The 18,584-nt window shown below is 40.6% G+C and overlaps 1 protein-coding gene across 1 annotated transcript in view; it reads right to left on the bottom strand.

Moving 5' to 3' along the window:
* Positions 1-1,009: 1,009 nt before the first annotated feature.
* Positions 1,010-18,584, bottom strand: part of SPATA18 (spermatogenesis associated 18) — a 106,758-nt gene continuing 89,183 nt past the window's right edge. The window contains exon 12 of the mRNA XM_050337844.1: positions 1,010-1,100. Within this exon, the coding sequence (XP_050193801.1) occupies positions 1,069-1,100 (32 nt within the window). The 3' untranslated portion in view covers positions 1,010-1,068. The remainder of the gene's footprint in view (positions 1,101-18,584) is intronic.

Raw genomic sequence — 18,584 nt, 5'->3', positions numbered from 1 at the left:
TCATTTAGGGCCAGATTCCTTGTTAGTGTCAGGACATGGACAAAGAAGGAAATTTTCATCTTTGACTCTCATGCATTTTGTTCACCAAATACATAATTTAACCCACAAACTTAATTCCAAATTTATGAGAAGCATGCACTTTCCAGTGTTGAAAATAAAGGAATAGAACTTTCCGTTTTATTCCTGTTTTATGTTTGAATCTTTTAATGTTAGAAATTCTCCTCTAATTTAAAATTACATTTAATTTCAACTATATATTGTAGACCCTATAAGTCTTTGGAAAATCACAACTAAAATGAATAATGTAAAGTGGAATGTCCTTTCATAATGTGGGGGTTTGGTCAACAAAAACCCCATCTCTTGGAAGATGGAGTACTTCTAAAACCCACCTGAAAAGTTCTCAGTTGACAGCAATATTGAACTCAAAAAACCATCAGTACATGACATTTCGTAGCAGACCATTACGTAAAAACTTCTTGAGAAGAGCTCCTGGAGATGGAGTAGAAGGGTGTTTGTGACTCAGAGTTTCATTATTTTTGCTCCCTGAAGTTGTGTCTGTCTGCAATTTTTGTACAGTGTTCATTACCATGGAATATAAGTGACCACAGCTTTTATGAAAAGATTGTGCTTGCTTTGACTTCAACATAGAGTCTGCCCTGGATTTTAGGCCCAAATCCTGCTCTGACTGAATTTAAATTAAAAAAAAAAAAGAAGTTAGAATTCTTTTCTACAGAAACCAACCCTTTTTTACACTGTACAGCTCTCAGATTATAGCAGTGCTTAATACAATTAATTTTATCAGGGAATTTATTTTAATATTGAAGTACAAAATTACATGGAAGATGGTCCAAACTGAAGATGTTTAAAAAAAAAAAAAAAAACACAAGCAGAACCAAAAAGTGTTAGGAATACATTGCATAAGAACGTAAGTATAGTTTCAGTGCATGAAACTGGAGGTCTGTCTCATCTGCTGTACGACATTAAAATGCGCTCTGCCATGCTGAGTACTCTCTTATCAGTTTGCCAGCCAGTCATAGCAGGAGGAAATGCCAGGGTTTGGTCCCACACTCAGTGGAGGAGCATACTGCTTGACAGAGATTCTAAAAAATAAAACAGGTATTGTGGCAGGCTTGTGATTACCCAGTGGGAACAATGATAAGTAGTAACTGATTAATGAGAATCTGAACTATGATGAGCTTCTTGAAGTTTCAGTAAAACGAAACCAGACAGCTTTACTCTGCCACATGCTTACATGACAGTGCTCTAAGTTTACAATATCAAAAAAAATTAAAACCACAACCAGGTCATAAAGCTCTCTTCTTCTGAAACATACTTTTATCAAAAGTGAAGGTCCCTTCAGGTTGTTTTTCATCTTCTGTCTCCTCTTCTATTCCTCACCATGCACGGTTCTCAAATCCATCCAAAACACTTGCCATGTTTCTTAACATGTCTGACCCTGTACTGGAGAAACTGAGATTTTTTTAATTCTGCTAGCTCAACTGCTTTTTCCATTTGTATAGGAGACAACCTCCATAATCATTCTGCTGATGTAAGAAATTTGTCTAACATGAGGATTATGCTGAATTTTGCAAATGTTTGTTCATCATGGAAATAAATCATCTGTTCAGAGAAGCTTAATGATGTAAAGACTTAAGGCCACCCACCTTTCAGATAATGAGACCATTACTGGAGACAGCATACAAGCTGGATGTTGCTGCTGTCAAGCTAAGGGCAAGAAATCAGAGGCATCACCTCACTACACTTGCTCATTCCAGGTCACAGTACTGATTTGTACTTGCCTAAAGTCATATTTGATATGTTTACATGTTTTCAACATGGTGATTTACAGGTAGCATGAAGACCAACTGTGGCAGCAGTCTCAGTTCCTGCTTTTGAGGGCAGCTACTCTCACCACCAGGAAATGTGACCATCACATTTGTTCATGCTGTCACCTGAAAGAGTTGGGTTTCTCCCCTACGCCAACATCACCTGTTTTGGGTACATACTGGTGGCAGAAGAGTGAAGAAAAAGTTGTATTACCCCAGAGGTTTTTTACTCAACCAATATCTAAGCAAGCAAAAAGGGTCCATTTCTATGAGCCTTTAGAGGAAAAAAAAAAATTTGCTAAAAATCACATAGTAGCTATGATCCTTTAACTTTGTCCTTCAGTACAAAACATTTTCCAAACATACATCTCTCTTTAGAGATATGCAGAGTACAGGAGAAAAGGGATGCAGCCAAGCAGCTCTCATCATTATATAAGACATTATTTATTCATAGTTAAAGTAAGTGCTACATTTTACTGTGTGGTGAAAGCTAACCATAGCTAATTTCAGATTTTTATAGCTTTTCAACACGAGCATGATAAAATGCCATATGGTGCTCTTATAACTGGGCAAAGTCTACAAAATCAGCATGATTCCCTTTCTAACCCACTTGGTGAGGCAGAGACGTGCAAGGCCATGTCCCTGCGTGCGATGGCCCCATGGAACACATCACCCTGCCCCGGACAGCACGAGCAGCAGGCACAGGAGCCGAGCCCCAGGACCACAGCCAGGATTCCACCCGCCAGCCTGGGATCCAGCCAAGGAGCCGCGGGCAGCTTTTGCAGCCACTGTATTCGCAGAGCAAATGTCAGAAAGCGGAATTTGACCCAATTTATGAAACGATCTTCTTTGTCTCTTGCTGCCCTCTGCTGTCACACGCCGGGGTGGCTCGGAGAGGGCTGCAGGCTGGAGGAGCTACACCAAGGCTGGTCAGTCCGAAGCTCAGAATACTGCCCGGGGAGAAAAAAAATGACAGCTAAAGTGCAGCCAAGCAGGCAGAGGAAACCAGCCACATTGTTTGAAAACCTGGTTGCTGTGAAACAACTCTGAAGTTTCTCCCTGTGGGAATCTACTCATGCTTTGTTGGTGTGGGATGTCAGACACAAGATGTGACGTGCAAGTAACATAGTGCATTGGCTTTGTCCTGTGCACTGATCTGGGAAGGGAGAGCACACAGGAGCCAAGGGACCTGTAGGATCTTGGCTTTTCATATAAAATCCTACATCATAATTGTAATGGTTTCAAAGGTTTTGAAATATACTAATATAAGTGAATCCAAGAAGTTTATTTCATCGTAATTTCATCTTTGGCAACTATAAGCAAAGACAACCTGACTATTACATTAACTCAGTATGCTGAATCTCTTGGGTCAGCCACCTCTTTCTAAAAATGCACTATATCTGCAGCAACAAACCTCTAGCCAGAGCAGAGCTGAGACTTCAGTGATATTTCTCAAATGCCTTCCAAATGCATGAGTGTACTCAGAGATTATCTGCTGAACACCTATGGACTCAATGTGAGCTCTCTTGCTACTCTGGCCAGCCCATGACATTGCTTAGTCATGTCACCAAGGTGCACTGAGATGTAGAAGAAACCACCTCAAGGCAACTACAGACAAAGCACCCTGTTGGTTCATCCCCTCATGTTTGCTTCAGGTGCCACTTGTTCCTCATGCTCCTTTAACAAGGACTTGCATGAAGAGTTGGGTTACTCCACAAGATTTGTGTTTCTTTAAATGCTTATTCTGATACCTGCTCTGTTACACGTATTACAAAGCACTGTTGAGCCAGCCCGTCCCACAGAGGATGCAGATAGCACTGAAAGTCTTGGTACAGTTATTTTAATCCGCAGTCTTGATTGTGTCAAGGTTTTTCTAGATTAAAAAACATGTTAGTGCTGGACTGTAACTAGAGGTACAGCATGCCCAGGTGGCATTAAAGACCTTCCTCGGCAGACTTCCCACTGTTGTTCTTCTATCACATATCCTACCTCACTGGCATTGCTTACTGTGAAAATGGCACTGGGAAATAAGTGAATCTTACAGCAGCACCTGCAGATCATGAAATACTAAAACATGCTCCATCATGCATGGAGTCTTCAACTCCTATGCAACAATCTAGAAAACTGCTTTTTTTTCCCCAGAATTGTGTAAAGCAGTTTAGGGTAAGGAAATACTAATTTTGCAATACTGAAGAGTGTTGATAGCTTGTTCTCTTACGGTTTGTTTTCAGGCATTCCTCAGAAAAGGTGGGAATTTTATGAGGAGGAAAGAATACCTGCAAGAAGGCTGTTCCTATCCTGGAGTGTTAGTTGAATGCCAATAAAATACACTTTCAGCTCAGAACCCTGGTTTTAAAGGCACCACAGGAAATGGGATGTGGCCCTTGAGGTGTTGGAGCCTCCTTTCAAAATCCCAGTCATATTTTTTTCCAGCAGATGTCAAGTACAGCCATGACAATTGGAGAGGGAGAGATTGGGTGGTGAAGAGTATGATTTGTCACCTGGACTGTGAGCTCAGAGCTGAAAACTTAAGAACTGGAAGTATTTTTACTGTCATTAAATGCCTGAGGAAGGAAGACTGGGGAAGCAAACAGAGGAAGGTGGGTTAGTCAATAGCTGGAATTCAAGAAGGTTGGTGAAGAACTTCTGACTGGTGAAGAATGTGCTTTGAGGGCATATTTGCCTTCAGATCCTGGAAAGTTTCTGCCTCAGTTTCCCAACATCTCTATCTCTCTAAAGAAAGTAACCACCCTTTACACCATCTGCCAAGAGAAGTGTTCCAGCTTGCAGATGATTTTTTGCCTGTAAAGTAAAAAAGGATTTTCTGAAAAAAAAAAAAAAAATACCAAAACAACTTTGAAATGGTCAAGAACCACCAGAGAAAACTGACAAAAATGTTCAGTTTTTACCCAGGACTTTGACTAGCATACAGTGAAGGAGGCATACGACATACATGAATCAAAAGGAATATTGAGCCACGGCTCATTGATTTGTTTGCCAACACTGAATGAGGCAAGATTGCCAGGGGAAAGGGAAAATTATAGCTTGTATCTTAATATTTATAATACCTAAGAGGACTGAACTGCTATTACATATTTAATCTGGCATTTCCTTGTTTTGGAAGGTAGAATTTTGCAGCCTGAGTTATAATCCTTTTCTGTATCTCATTTAGTAAGCACTACATACACAGGAAAAGATTTGAATTGGAGCTCTTGGCATTTCAGGTCTGGAAGAAAGGGAAGTGGATGAGATTTCCTCTAAAGCTTTGATATTCTGAAGTCAAATGAGCAACACAGAACCAGCAAATGTAAACAGAGACATGCGGGCCCGCCCTTAGAGCTTAGGTTTTTTGTTAAACCTGCATAATGGTTAGCAAAAAGTAGTCCTGGTCTTTAAGCAGTGCTATAATACAAATGCATAATGCATATTTGAAGAAAAAATACTACATTGACATGCTACTTTCTGTTAGAGTTTATTTCATGTGCGGTCTCAATTTTCAGTCTGGGTTTCCTATTGCTTTTGGAGTGTGCTGTTATGTTTGTTTATCCTAGGCAAGAGAGACTCTGTATGAAAATATGCAACAAAAGAACATTGCAAACAGAGCACTAGGCCTCTACAGAGCCACTGACATTTACACATGAATCATTCGGATCACTAGCTGGCCGGGTATTCCCTGTGAATTCGGGTAAGTTGCTGTACAGAATTTACTGTTGGCCAGCTATTCTTGGCACGTGCATCTCTACAAAATAAGAATGAGGTTAGCCAAGGTGTCTATGTATGGCATCACTAGAAGGGTAATAAAACAGAATAAAGATGACTTAGGGAGTCATTTATTTTAATATGTAAATTTTTTAATGCACATGGGAGGGCACTTCAGCATGAATTTCTGATATCATGTTATCCTGGACTGCTTTATGACCACAATATTCATTCTGTTGCTTAAAGGATTTTTGGTTTCAGTGTTGCTATTTATACGTACAAACCTGCAATGCATTAAGTTGTGCTGAAACCAATGAGACTGTGTTTGTGGATTCAAGCCTCACGTATTTCATATAATGTTGCTAAATTAAAAGGTAAGAAAAGATTTTGGGGTGGAAAGGAATGAGGAGAAATGATGAGTTCCTCTTTTTCTCATGTTATGAAACAGATAAAAATGTCACCATTTCAGAAGTAAAGCAAATCATCAAGGCAAAACATGAAGCTGTCTTGCAACATACTGGGACTTTTCTGAAAGAGTTAGTAAATTACAAATGCTAAAGGCTTAAGTGATTCCATTGTTTGCTTGCTTATTTTTATTGAAATGACAAAAAGTGGAAAATCTGATGCATAAATACATAATCGTATTATGGAGACTGTACTTATTAAAATCTAGTAGTAAAGTGGGAAATTTTCTTCTGTAAGTAACATAGAAAAGTATTTTTCCTTTCTCCTAGTCTCCCCAGCTCAAGTGGGTCAGTTTATTTTAAGACTGGGGACACATGAATGTACTTTCTTAGCCCGGTACCCCACCAAGGAATTTTGTCCATGGGATTTCTGCTCCTTTCTCCAAGTCTGGGTAAACTGGCAATAAAGCTCTAAAGGCTTTTTGCAAGAGGTGATGATCACTAGGAGCATCACTGTCCCCACATGCAATGCCCAAGAGCCATCTTGGACAGCAAGGAAGGGGTGAAACTCTTGGCCGGCGAACTGCAGTTTGGGTGCTGAATGCAAGCTAAGGCTGTAGCACACGCTTTTCCATGGTGCTGTATCATGTTTCAGTCGTGTCTCCCCAGCACATTCCTGGGAATCACTAACGGGCTGGCACAGCTCTGCTTTCAAATGTGCCAAGCCCACTGTCATGTGGGCTTTGGACTGGGTGTGAACACAGAGGACAAGAGGCAGGGACAGTGCTGCCTGGGTACTTCAATTTAAATGGGATTGTGTACTGAAAAAACCACTTCCTTAAGGCAGTATTTCATTCAACATAGGATGCAAAAGTTCTGTTTATGGGCAGATTTCCATTATCGCTCTCTGTTTTCACGTTTTATTTAAAACACTCCCAAATTCTCCTTTGGGCAATAATCCTTCCTATGTTTGGCCCCAGTCCAGGAATGAACTGTGCATGGTATGTGGAAATTGCTGGAAAATTCCCTTCAGCTAATTTTGAGGTATAGCAGTGTAAAACAGAGCCCTCCACTCCTCCCATCCATATATACACTTTTTTTAGTGTATATAACTCTCCCCTCAGTAGCTGAGGGTCTGGCATTGACAAAAAAAACCCCAGAACAATAGTTTCTCACCAAGTTCCACAAGGACTTCTCATAGCAAAGCTAAGCTAAGCTAAAGGGGAGTGAGATGGAACCAATTTTTCAGTTGTCTTTAATAAAACAATAAAATAATTTACACACGATGGGGGGGGGAAAAAAAAAGGAGAGTGAACACAGTTCTTTATGATTCAGTCATTAAGCTTGTGTGAATGTTTTTCTGTTTAAGAAACAGAATTTTTAATTGTACTCTGCCAGTTTATTTTGATTTTGATTGATAAAAAGAAAATGTTCCAGAAAGGATTTTTTCCTTAACTAGTATTTAACTGAGTAAGAATGTAATGTTTGTCTTTAATCCCCAACAGCTTTGGAATTATGGGGAAAAGTTAGTTTGATGGCACCTAAAAATAAGGCATCTAAAAGTTAGGCACCTGTGAAAGCAGATCACTGGTGCAAAATAAGCTTGTTGGTCTCACATACATTAGTGTAAAACTGTAATTCCTCTAGATTCACAGCAGTGTTTGGGAGATCAGCATCTGGCCTAAAAGACTGAAGCATTACATTTTTAGAGCTTGATGTTGAGGCTGGCTACAGTTTGGTTTAATTTAATGAAAAAAGATACTGTTACAACATCTGGAGAATCAACTCCAGACAAAGCATATATGATGTTGTGATTGCCTTCCATTATGTAGTGAAAATCAGTTGCAATTTTGTTCTGGAGGTGAAAATCCAGTTTTCATAGAGTTTTGGCTCCAAGAAACAGCCTTCCACTTTCTCTATTTCAAAATCAAGCAGAGCCAAGAGAAGTGCCAACATCCTTTAATGTCTCTCCAATGGACAAGTTAAGGGAAAGACTAATCCTAAGATCACAGCAGAGGAATCCAAGATGGAGAAAGCCAGACAAGGTTTACACATGGCTGGAAAAGGCTTGCCCTGTGGGTGTTATCGCTTGTCAGTCTTTTGGCTAAGATCAAGGGTCTGTAGTGTTCTTGGGAAACACGGACCCCCAAGTACTGACTGCCTGATTCCACCATGGGGATCTGATAGGATGAAGCAGTTTTATCAATTGAAAAATTAATTGTTGTCTAATAAGGGAGAGCGGGGTCAACAGCCATTCATCTTCATTTCCTTTCTGTAGCGTTCATGCTCATTAGTTAACTTCTAAATCTTCCTCCCCTTTCAGATTTGTTTACAGCAGCAGAGAGCCAGTAAAACACTAGAGCACACATACTACAAACAGACTTACCAAAAGCACTCTCATGCTAATAATACACATCTTTTCAGTCACGTATTTGTGTTGCTAAGTCCTCCGTTCTTGAGGGGTTTTTGTCTAAAAAGACAGTGTACATGTTGAAGTTGTACCAGGTCTCGCCATCTGGTGAAAGACCTGGATTCTGTAACGTGGTTTATCAAAAGTGAAACCTCACAGAGGGTACTGTCTCCTCTTACGTATCCATTTGTTTTCAGCTTTCATTGTTTAAAATCAAAGCAAAAAAACCCCACCTTACTTTGCATTAGATATGGCAGAACATATTGTGTTTCTGTACCAGAATATTCCCTACTCTTTTCCACAAACAGACTTCTGAAAAGTAGATTTGTGGAATTTTCTAAATGGTCACAGACAGCAGGAAAAAATGGCAATAACCTTAAACCACCTCTCTTGATCTTCAGTCACAGATACTATTGCAAATCCACACATGTCCATAACCTTACTGTTCATTTCGAACTCAGAACCAAATAAGAATTTTTTTCTGCACACTATTCGGATGCAGTCTGAAACTGATGGCAGAAAAGAGCTACAGGAAGTGCTGAGGTAGTTAAAATCTTGCCTTTAGGACTGTTCCATGCCTTTAGATGGACAGGGAAAAGCTTATTTGCAATCCTCTGGGCTGCCTGTTCCTGTCAGCAATGTGCATGCCTGCCTGGTGGGACATCTCACATTGCATCTTAAGGAGTATTACTGAGTAGCAAACAACTAACAGAGGCCAATAGCATTACCCAAGTCAGCCATGGGGCTGCTGAGAGTGTGGGAGATGAGGAGGCAAAGCCAGAGAAGATGCAAGAGATGGTGTTGCCAAAAAAGCAATGCAAGGAGGGCAAGAGGCAGTAGCTGGAGCTGACAGGAGAGAAAATAGGTGGTAGGAATTGAGAAAGAGCAAGAGAAGGCAGCAGCAGTAAAGGTAGGCTGCAAAAGCTGTCAGCAACTACCTTATTAGTTTGATTTTCTGGCCAGTGCCTCTAATAGTCATTCCTGCATCTGGCCCTACCAATGGCTGCTAACATGCAATGGTCGGAAAGACATTCTCTTGACTTCTAAGACACCCAGTAATAAGAATTCACCATGTGAATGCTGCTATTGAAAAGATGCACCATTTTCTCAGCATAATTTTCTCTAGGTTTGGATTCCAGAGCTGAAATCTCCTTTTACTGCTGCATAACTTGTCATCTATTCACAGAAAAAATAATTTCCTTACATAAGTATTTTGAGACCAAAACAGAGATGTGTTAACTTTTTATTCAATCTCTCAGTATAAGGGAAACTTTCCAGATTGAATCATTCCTGCATTTTTCTTCCAAGAAACTTCCAATTCAACAATGTTCATTTTAAAAAGCATGGACTCCAGAAGAGCTCAGATGTGCTAAGCCAAAAAAATAGTTCAACCAGTTGTGCCCTAAAATATCCTGAGTTCAGTCTAAAAGGCAATGCCCAGCACACCCCTAAGCACTGAGCTTGCAGAAGGGTATTGTATTGCCATCACTCTATTTGTACATGAGGAGTCAGCTCTTGGTGGGATTAAAGCTCTTATTTGAAAGAGATGTTTTGAAATCTTCATCATCTCTATGTTTTGCTTTACTCTTTGCACCAAAGATGAGATTCTTGAATGAGCTAATTATTAACAGTGTGAATTTTCTATTTCGAAGAAGTAAAGGAGTATTAATTTTGATGATTACTGTATGCTCCTTGTATATGGAATACAGACTTTCTTTTCAGACTAGTAATTTGTCTTGGTGCTGCAACAGGATGGATTTTTTCTATCTTCTCTCTGAAAGGATCTAACATTATGCTCTTCTTTTAATATAGACAGCTTTTAAAACTCTCGAATGTTTCAACAAAGGACTGCAGTGAGCGTTAGACAAGACTTCACTCTTTACTTGTCCTCACTCACGACCACTGTTAGAGTGAGGTGGCCATTTCCTACATGTATTGTAAAAGTTAACAAAACAGTGCCATGTGCAGGTTACTCCCAACTTACACAAGCAAGGAACTTTGCAAAAATTACCTATGCACAACAATCACATTACTTACAGACATCCCAAGGCCCCAAAGACTCTCTTCTTCTCCCTCAGACTTCTTGTTGGAACATCATCACTGCCTACCTGAAAAATCAGTAATGAACAGTAACCAGAGGGCTGTACCAGGGTAGGAAGCTTTCTCTTCACTTCTTCAACCCAGGCCCAGGGAGGCAGCAGACTTCATTAAGTGGATTTAGTCTGCATATTTCTGTTCCCCTCCGTTGGAGAGTCTCCTATGACAATAACCTGTCTTTTTTTCCTTAATGAAAGTGGTTTTGTTGAAGGGCGTACTCAGTGACACCTCCACTCTATATGAACCATCATCCTTGTCATTGTTCGGTTCCACTCACAGAGCCTCACATTCCAAGGGCACCTGGAGAGATGGAGCAGTTACAGAGGAGAAAGGCCTGCTGCACTGGGCAGGGCCATAGGAGAAGCTTCACCAGGAGGAGGGCAGTGCAGTCCTGGAAAAGGCTGTCCAGGGATGCCAATTCTCTGCCCTTGGCAGTTTCAAAGCTCAGTTAGACAAATCAGTGGCTGATCTGCTTTCGCTTCAGAAATAGACCTGCTCTGAGTAAGAGGTTGGACCTCCCAGAAGAAATTCTAGCCAGCAATTCTGTGATGCCATGATTCACTGGATAAACTTCAGGAGCCACCTAGAAGTAGTGCTGATGAGAAACAATATATTACACCTAGATATTATTTTCTCAGACAACTCACACTGAGGCAAATAAAGACAACTGTGAAATAAATGAAAAAGAAGTATGGTAATGCTTAAATGCATGAAGTACATTTCTTCTAAGTCAGAACAGCTTTGAGAAAGAGATCAAGTTTATAACTAGATGAAGCACAGAGACTGTAACCAGAAGAAGATGAAAGGACCTTTGTTCTCTCTGGTACAGCCTTAAGTGCTGTGCTTTCAATGTTTCTCAATGCTGCTGAGAAACAGTCTGATTTTTCATCAACAGTTTCATAAGCCCTGGGGGTAAAATCTGTCTGAATCAGGATGAACATTACTCTTATAACGGTCAGTTTTAAGAAACAGTTCAGTTCATTACGGGAGCAGACAGCTGGAAGTACCACGGCTTTCCTTCCAACCACCAGCACACATCACTATCAAAAAAAAAGAGCACCTGCAAGACACATGGGTGGAATGGGTTTTACTGGCCATTGTGTTGTGATCAGTTGGGTGTCTGCGAGAAAGAGACAAAAAGATCAAAGGAAGAGACAGATGGTGGCAAGGAAAAAGACAACAACACAGACATAACAAGGGCCAGGAATGTGCCTCCGAGAAAAGCTAAGAGAAAAGGGTAAAAGAGCTTTTATACTAAGTGTTTAATGGAAAATAGACTTGAGCTGTAAACAGAGGCCATGCCTCTTCTGCAGCTCTTGTTGTGTGAAGAAAAACAGGGCTTTGTACTTTCTTTACAATTCAATGGGATTGCATCAGAGAAACCTCCTTTCAAAAAGCATAAATTTCTCTTCCTAGCTGGAACCCTCTATGGAAGACTCTAGGACATGGATTTTACTTAAGTTCACTTAAATTTTGGCCCAACTTGCATAAGTTTACACCCAATCAGCTCAGAAAGTGATAGTATTGCTGTATTGACCCCTAAAACAGCACACCCAGCTCAGCAGTCAGTCAGTTGTATTTCTAGCACACGTATTGCTTTTACACTGAAAGAGCTGCAGTTCAGGAAGGTTTCAGACACAGCTAGGGAAGCCATCAGGTAATGGGGCAGGAGTCACTAGTGCAGAGCAGAGTGCTTGTGAGTATGTTTTTCAGTAGCTTCTTTTTCATCTTGTACTTGCCTTGTTTTTCATCAGAGCAGCTCCTGAGAAAATGCTGTCACTATCAGACTTGGAAAAGAGCTGACACCACTTGCTATAATAGTGACAGTCTGATTTGTTGAAATACAAGTGAAAAAGGTGCTGTCTTCCTACTTGGGAAATTGACTAAACTGGGGAAATTGTCTATTTCCTCATTTATACTCCTTCTAATCTACTAAATGTTCATGGAATACAGTTAGTGAGATGAGAATTTGGAGTAATTTGTAGATGGCAAGACATAGAATCATAAAATCATGTAATTCTTAAGGTTGCAGAAAGTCCTTTAAGATCACTGAGTCCAACCATCAACCTACAACCACCAACATGTTCATTACTAAACCATATTCTCCTCGTTAAACACCTCCAGGAGTGGTGACTCCACCCCTTCCCTGAACAGCCTGTTCCAATGTTTAACAACTCTTTCAGTGAGGAAATTTTTCCTAATATTCAATCTAAATCTCTGATGCAACTTGAGGCTATTTTCTTTCACCCTTGCCACTTGTCACCTGGAAGAAGAGATCAACCCCACCTGGCTACAGCCTCCCCTCAGATAGTTGTAGAGAGTTATGTGGTCCACCCTGAGCCTCCTCTTCTCCAGGCTAAACAACCCCAGCTCCCTCAGCCACTCCTCATAAGACTTGTGCTTCAGACTCTTCACCAGCTTTGTTGCCCTTCTCTGGACCTGTTCCAGTGCCCCAATGTCTTTCCTCTAGGACCCAAAAATGAACAGAGGTTTCAAGGTGTGTCCTCACCAGTGCCAAGTACATGGGAGTGATTGCTGCCCTGGTCCTGCTGCCCACACTATGCCAGGATGTCACTGGCCTTCTTGGCCACCTGGGCACACAGCTGGCTCATGTTCAGCCAGCTGTCAACCAACACTGCCAGGTCCTTTCCAGCCACTCCCCCAAGACTGTAGCACTGCATGGGGTGTTGTGATCCCTGTGTAGGACCCAGCAGGACTCCTATATACAGACATGTCTTTAGCACACCCACGCCGCACAGAAAAGATGGCATGCTAGTGAGATAAGCAGGTTTTTCTCCCTTTTGTTTTCTTCTTGCGGTTCAACACAACTTAAACTTTCCATATTTCCAGGATGATATTCAAAACTTGTTCTGAAAACAATATCCCTCATTGCCATAATGGAGAGCTTCACAGTGAACCTCCTGCACGCTATCACTTGGAAGTAAGAGGGCTTCATGCTGAAAGCTGGTGGTCCCAGGAAGATTAAGGCCAAACATAACTATGTTAGACACAATTTTAAATTCCCGAACCAGATTTTTTGGAATACTATTTCATGTTCGAAACACAGTGTCCCCTGACTTCAGCTGCAGCTGAGAAAGTTCAGCACGCCTACAAGTCCTGCACTAAGAATAAAAGCAATGTAAAATTATTGACAGCTTCTGAAAAGATTGGCTCGAGTGACTCAGCTATCACCACATGGGTGCTGTTTGACAGAAAAAGGGACAGTATCCAACTCTCCAGGGTAGAACATCACCCCCTTGCCATATGCTCTCTTACAAATTCTGCCTCATTCTCTATACTCTTTCCCATTTCTGGGACCAGTGAAGTGGGAACAGTTCTTTTTAGTGTCTTTTTCCATGATCAGTTTCTGGAACTTTCTGTCCTGATTATGGAATGAACTTTGTCAGGAAAGACAACTTGGATAAACACAAGTAACAAAGTTTTTATCCTTGATAATACTTTCATCTACTGGCATATGTTTTGCTTGTTTTTAGAGAAGAGGAACAAATTCCCATGTTTGACACAGTGCTGCCATTCAATACCAGAAGGTAGAGGGGGCCTTTAAAATGCACTGCACAGACCTCGGCTTCATGGGTAATGGCGTGGCAGAAAATGGTGGTGGGCGTCAGAGACCACTACCAGGAGCTGGAACACACACCTTGACTGCCTGGCTCATTTCTCCACCAGCCTCTTCTTAATTCTCTCAGCCCTGTTGAGACCTTATCTTTTCTTTCAGCCAGTCCCATTTCTTCTCATATAGATACAGAACCCTTAGCGGACTACTCAGACAGTCATACATAGTTCCTTTCCTCAAGTTCCTGTTGTGGACTTTGATTTGAAACTCATCACTTTTCCTTCAGAAAATCTTTAGTCAACAAAAGAATCTTTTTTCCAATTGCTTCATTGTTAGCAACATTTAACAGCTTTATATAGAAATTTTCCATGAGAAATTAGTCCAGAGCAGACCCTTACCACTGAAATGGTAAATGTTTCACAAAATTATAAGTGACTGAAAACCAGGAAATTTTTCAGGAGACAAGAGTAACTCCATCTCCAATATGAATAAAGGTTGGTTGCGTAAAATCTGTCATTATATCTCCAATTGTTTAAACACTCTATACTCACGATAGTTACACTAATAAGAAGTACAAAAAGAGCCCAAAACAAAACAAAACAAAAAACAAACAAAACCCAAAACAAACAAAAACCCAAACAAAAATGGAAAAAAACCTACAACCCCACAAAGCAACCCAAGATAAAGCATTAAAGACTGTATTAAAATTCTTACGCAAGAGTATTCATAATTTGGCCTTAACAGTGGAATATCAGTTGCCTGTAAATATCATTTGCTACTTTACCACCTGCCACATAGCCCCAGTACATGAGATGGACTTGCAAAATAAAAAGGCACCTCTACAGAGTATCCCCCTCTACTTCAGATAGTTACTTCGAGACACCTTACAAAAAACACGCAATAATTTCACTTCCCTGAACAGCAAAGAAAGAAAGGAACAGAGGTCACTGTTATTTCAACCACCTCATTGAAGATGGCCAATTGATCCCCAGGATTTGCTGGGGTTTCTGCACATGGTACAAAAAGAGGCAAGTAATGGGAGCAGCCAGTTTCTCCATGTTACAGTTCATGTGGGGTAATGCACTTCTCGGAATGGACATACTTGGGAGAACTTTCCCTGTGAACAGGATGCAGAGTATGTGATGAGTAGCAGTCAAAATACCAGCATATCAGTCCCTAGCTGCTAAGTGCTATGGTCAGTCTTTATCTGGGAATGTTATGTAAAATGTTGTTGATTTTAGCTGAAGTGGAAGGTGCCCTTGCTGTTTGCTTTCGCTTGCAACACTCGAGGTCTGACGTTGCATGGCCACATTTCTTGCTGTTCATACCATTCCTCTCCCTTCGTCTGCAGCCCCCTGTTTTTATTTTGCTTTTGTTTCTTTTCTTTCAGGCTGAAGAGAAGCTGGGTAAGAGATATTTTTTGGGGGAAAAAAAGAAAGAACACTACTCTGGAATTATTGAAAAATGCAATGCAGGTCTCAACAAAGAGTCACTTAAAGAAAGCTAAAGAGCTCTATAGAGGTCTTTTTTTCAGAAAACAAAGTTGTTGGAAACATCTGGAGACTATAACTTGGAAAATTGAGAAAGTAAGATGAATAAAACTTCCTGTCTTCCCCTCCCATCGCAACCTGCAGGGGACAAGGTTGGGGGGCAACCTCTTCAACCTCATTTCAAAACAGATTAAATTCTCAAAAGGTTTGGGTTTGGACTATTTTTTTTTAAACAAAAATACCAATTATTCTTTTGTAGAGTGTTAGAGGGTTTTTAGCTCAGTTACAGCTTGTGACACATAAATAAATGTGGTAGATCCACTACGTAAAACTCTGATTAGCATAAAAATTGGTGTTAATAAGCCTTAATCTTTAAGACTTATATATACCATTATTTTCAACTCCTTGCCTCAGGAAAGCGTTCCTAGATTAGTATCTGGCAATTAACTATTGTTATCCTACTCACCAGTGCTACAATTCACTGAACGTGAATGCACGGTCATGAGATTTGGCTTGTAGATGCTCTTACTGCAGGTGACAGGACTTAATTCTGTACCATTTCCCCAACTGTTTTCAGTTATCCCTTTGGGTGCACAAGCTGGGACACTTCAAGGCTCATACAGATAACAAATTACTGACGTGTCTCACACCAAGCACTCAAGATTTAGATTTTATTATTTTTGGTTTCATATGGGCTTAAACACAGGTGTACCTCAGCACAGAGCTGCTGTGGAATAAAGTTGCCTTAGCTTCTCTCTCAGGGCACTACATTGCTATAAGAACAGTGAAAACATTGCTAAACCCCTTCTAAAACAGTTACATAGAAATCTATAAAAATCAGTAGAAAAAGAATACCTCATTTCTATTCCTAGCAATGCTGTTGACCTCTGAGAAGCTGGTTAAATGACTCAACTCCTCCACAATCCTATTTCCCACAGCTGAGAGGGTCTTATAATATCTATATCAGCTCTACCTCTATTTCTGTAACCCGGTTATTGTACTCTCATTTTGACAATTAATGTGTTTATTATGCATCACCCCAACATTATTTTTCAGTTATAAGGCCAGGCATGTGTTCAAAATAAAAACCAACTAGGAAGGATGGATTTTAAAAGAGAATTAAAATATACTTACCATCACGTAGAAACTGTTCCCAGGTAGAATACTTCAGAGTAGTTGTGTGCAATCTCACATTGCTAGGTTCTTCACTATCTCCCCAAGGAAACACCTGGAGCTCAAAAAGAGTGCTATTTATACTTTTTAGTGTACAAGACATTTGTTTAAATTACATCTAAAATTTTAAACAAGCTCTTAAATCTCACATTTGTGTATAAGTTCCTCAAACTGTAAAACATGAAAAAGACATCTAGAAATTCCTGTCAATACAGTGACAGGGGTCATAACCACAAGAACTAAGCACATCTGGACATTGGGCATATATGGTAGAGCAAAGGTAGGTAGAGCTGCATCTGCAATCTGCAATGGGACAGAGAGAAAATCAAGATAAACTGAGGAACCATTCCTTATGTTTTATCAGTATCCACTGAATAAGCACTGATTTCATTGTCAGGGATGTCTTCTGAAGATCTGAATTCTCATACATACCTATATCTGGAACTCTATGTTTATTATTTAAGTCCTTGGGTCCTAAAATGTTTTATCTGAGGCCCAAAGCCAGCAAATTTTATCCTTATTTTATTCTACACTATATTCTGTCTCACTGTTTTTACCTCCTTTATGTAGAATCAAGTGAGTGTGAAATATCTCTGATTCCAAGCAATACAGAACCAAAGGAAATTATTTTAGGGCCCATGACATTCACCAAAGTTGTGCCCTATGGGTGGAGACACCAGCAGATCTGGACATGGGCCACTGGGGGCCAGGCAGCCTTGTTGGCATCAATGATCATTCCGCTTCCCGGCAAGAGTATGGATCTCACAGCTGAGGACTTGGCTCTGAGTCACTCTTCTCTCTGAACGAGAAGGTTTCAGGGCTGTAAAGGACCCCTGCCCTTCCTGCTCTGTTCTATCCTGTTGCGCTCACCCTTCATGCATTTGCCAACAAGCAGCAGACACAGATTAAAAATGCCCTGAAGTGTTTCTATACCTTCAGGCTTACTTATTTGACACAAGCATGAACCAAAGCAGATTAACCAGAGCATGGGGCACAGCAGAGATTTAGGTCTGTATCTCTACTACAAACCACTACACATAGCAAAATGTGCATTTTTACAATTCAGTATGCAGCTGGAGCCATGTAGTTTTTCCCCAGACACATCAGGGCTGCCAGGGTACTCCCAGCCTTGCTCTGCATTGGTGAGTTATTCCTGCTGATCTCAGAACCTTCAGGATACTCGAAGCTTTGCAATGGTAGAATGGCTGGCTGCTTGAATTGTTCTCTCTGCATTTAACTTTTATGCAAAAATTTGGGCTGGGGCCAATAGTATCATTGGAACCAGCTGAAGATTTCACATAAAAATTACATTAGAATGTTTTCAGAGTGCCATGCATGCTAGGCACACTTGCCCAATGGTGCTTTCCCACTTTCCTAGAAACAAAAATAAACACTGCAGTTACATCACAAAGAAAGGCAAATGCTTCTAGTAGTGCAGCAAAATGTTGCTTCCAACAAGCAGCACGGGGTATTTTATCTCCTTGTGTAGGGCCCTGACTGTCTGATCACTTACACTGAGCACAGAGCCATTTGCAGCGTTCCTCCAAAAGGCATCCTCATTGCTGTCCTCTACCTTGTCAATAAGAAATCTTTCTATTTCTATAGTAGGCAGACTGACAGGCTCTCCTCTAATCACAGCCTAAGGAGGTAACAGCCTGGGACAGCACTAAAAGGCGCTGCGTGATGTGTCTGCTGGCTTGGTTGTGCTCCCTTACAAATAGGCTGGATTTTGCTCTAATTCAAGTCTATTCATCTGACTTTGGGGAAGAAAATTAAATGGTTTATCATCTAGTGCTGTTTCAGGAATACAAAAAATGTCTAAAGAAATAAATTGGGAAGGAGGTTTCTGACTTATTAGAGACTTCCATTCCAGGTTAAATAAAATTTGAGAAATTCTCATTGTGTTGCCAT

Source organism: Myiozetetes cayanensis, unplaced genomic scaffold (genome assembly GCF_022539395.1).
Source record: "Myiozetetes cayanensis isolate MyiCay16 unplaced genomic scaffold, myiCay2020 scf7, whole genome shotgun sequence".
NCBI lineage: Eukaryota > Metazoa > Chordata > Aves > Passeriformes > Tyrannidae > Myiozetetes > Myiozetetes cayanensis.
This window is presented reverse-complemented; position numbering and strand designations above follow the sequence as displayed.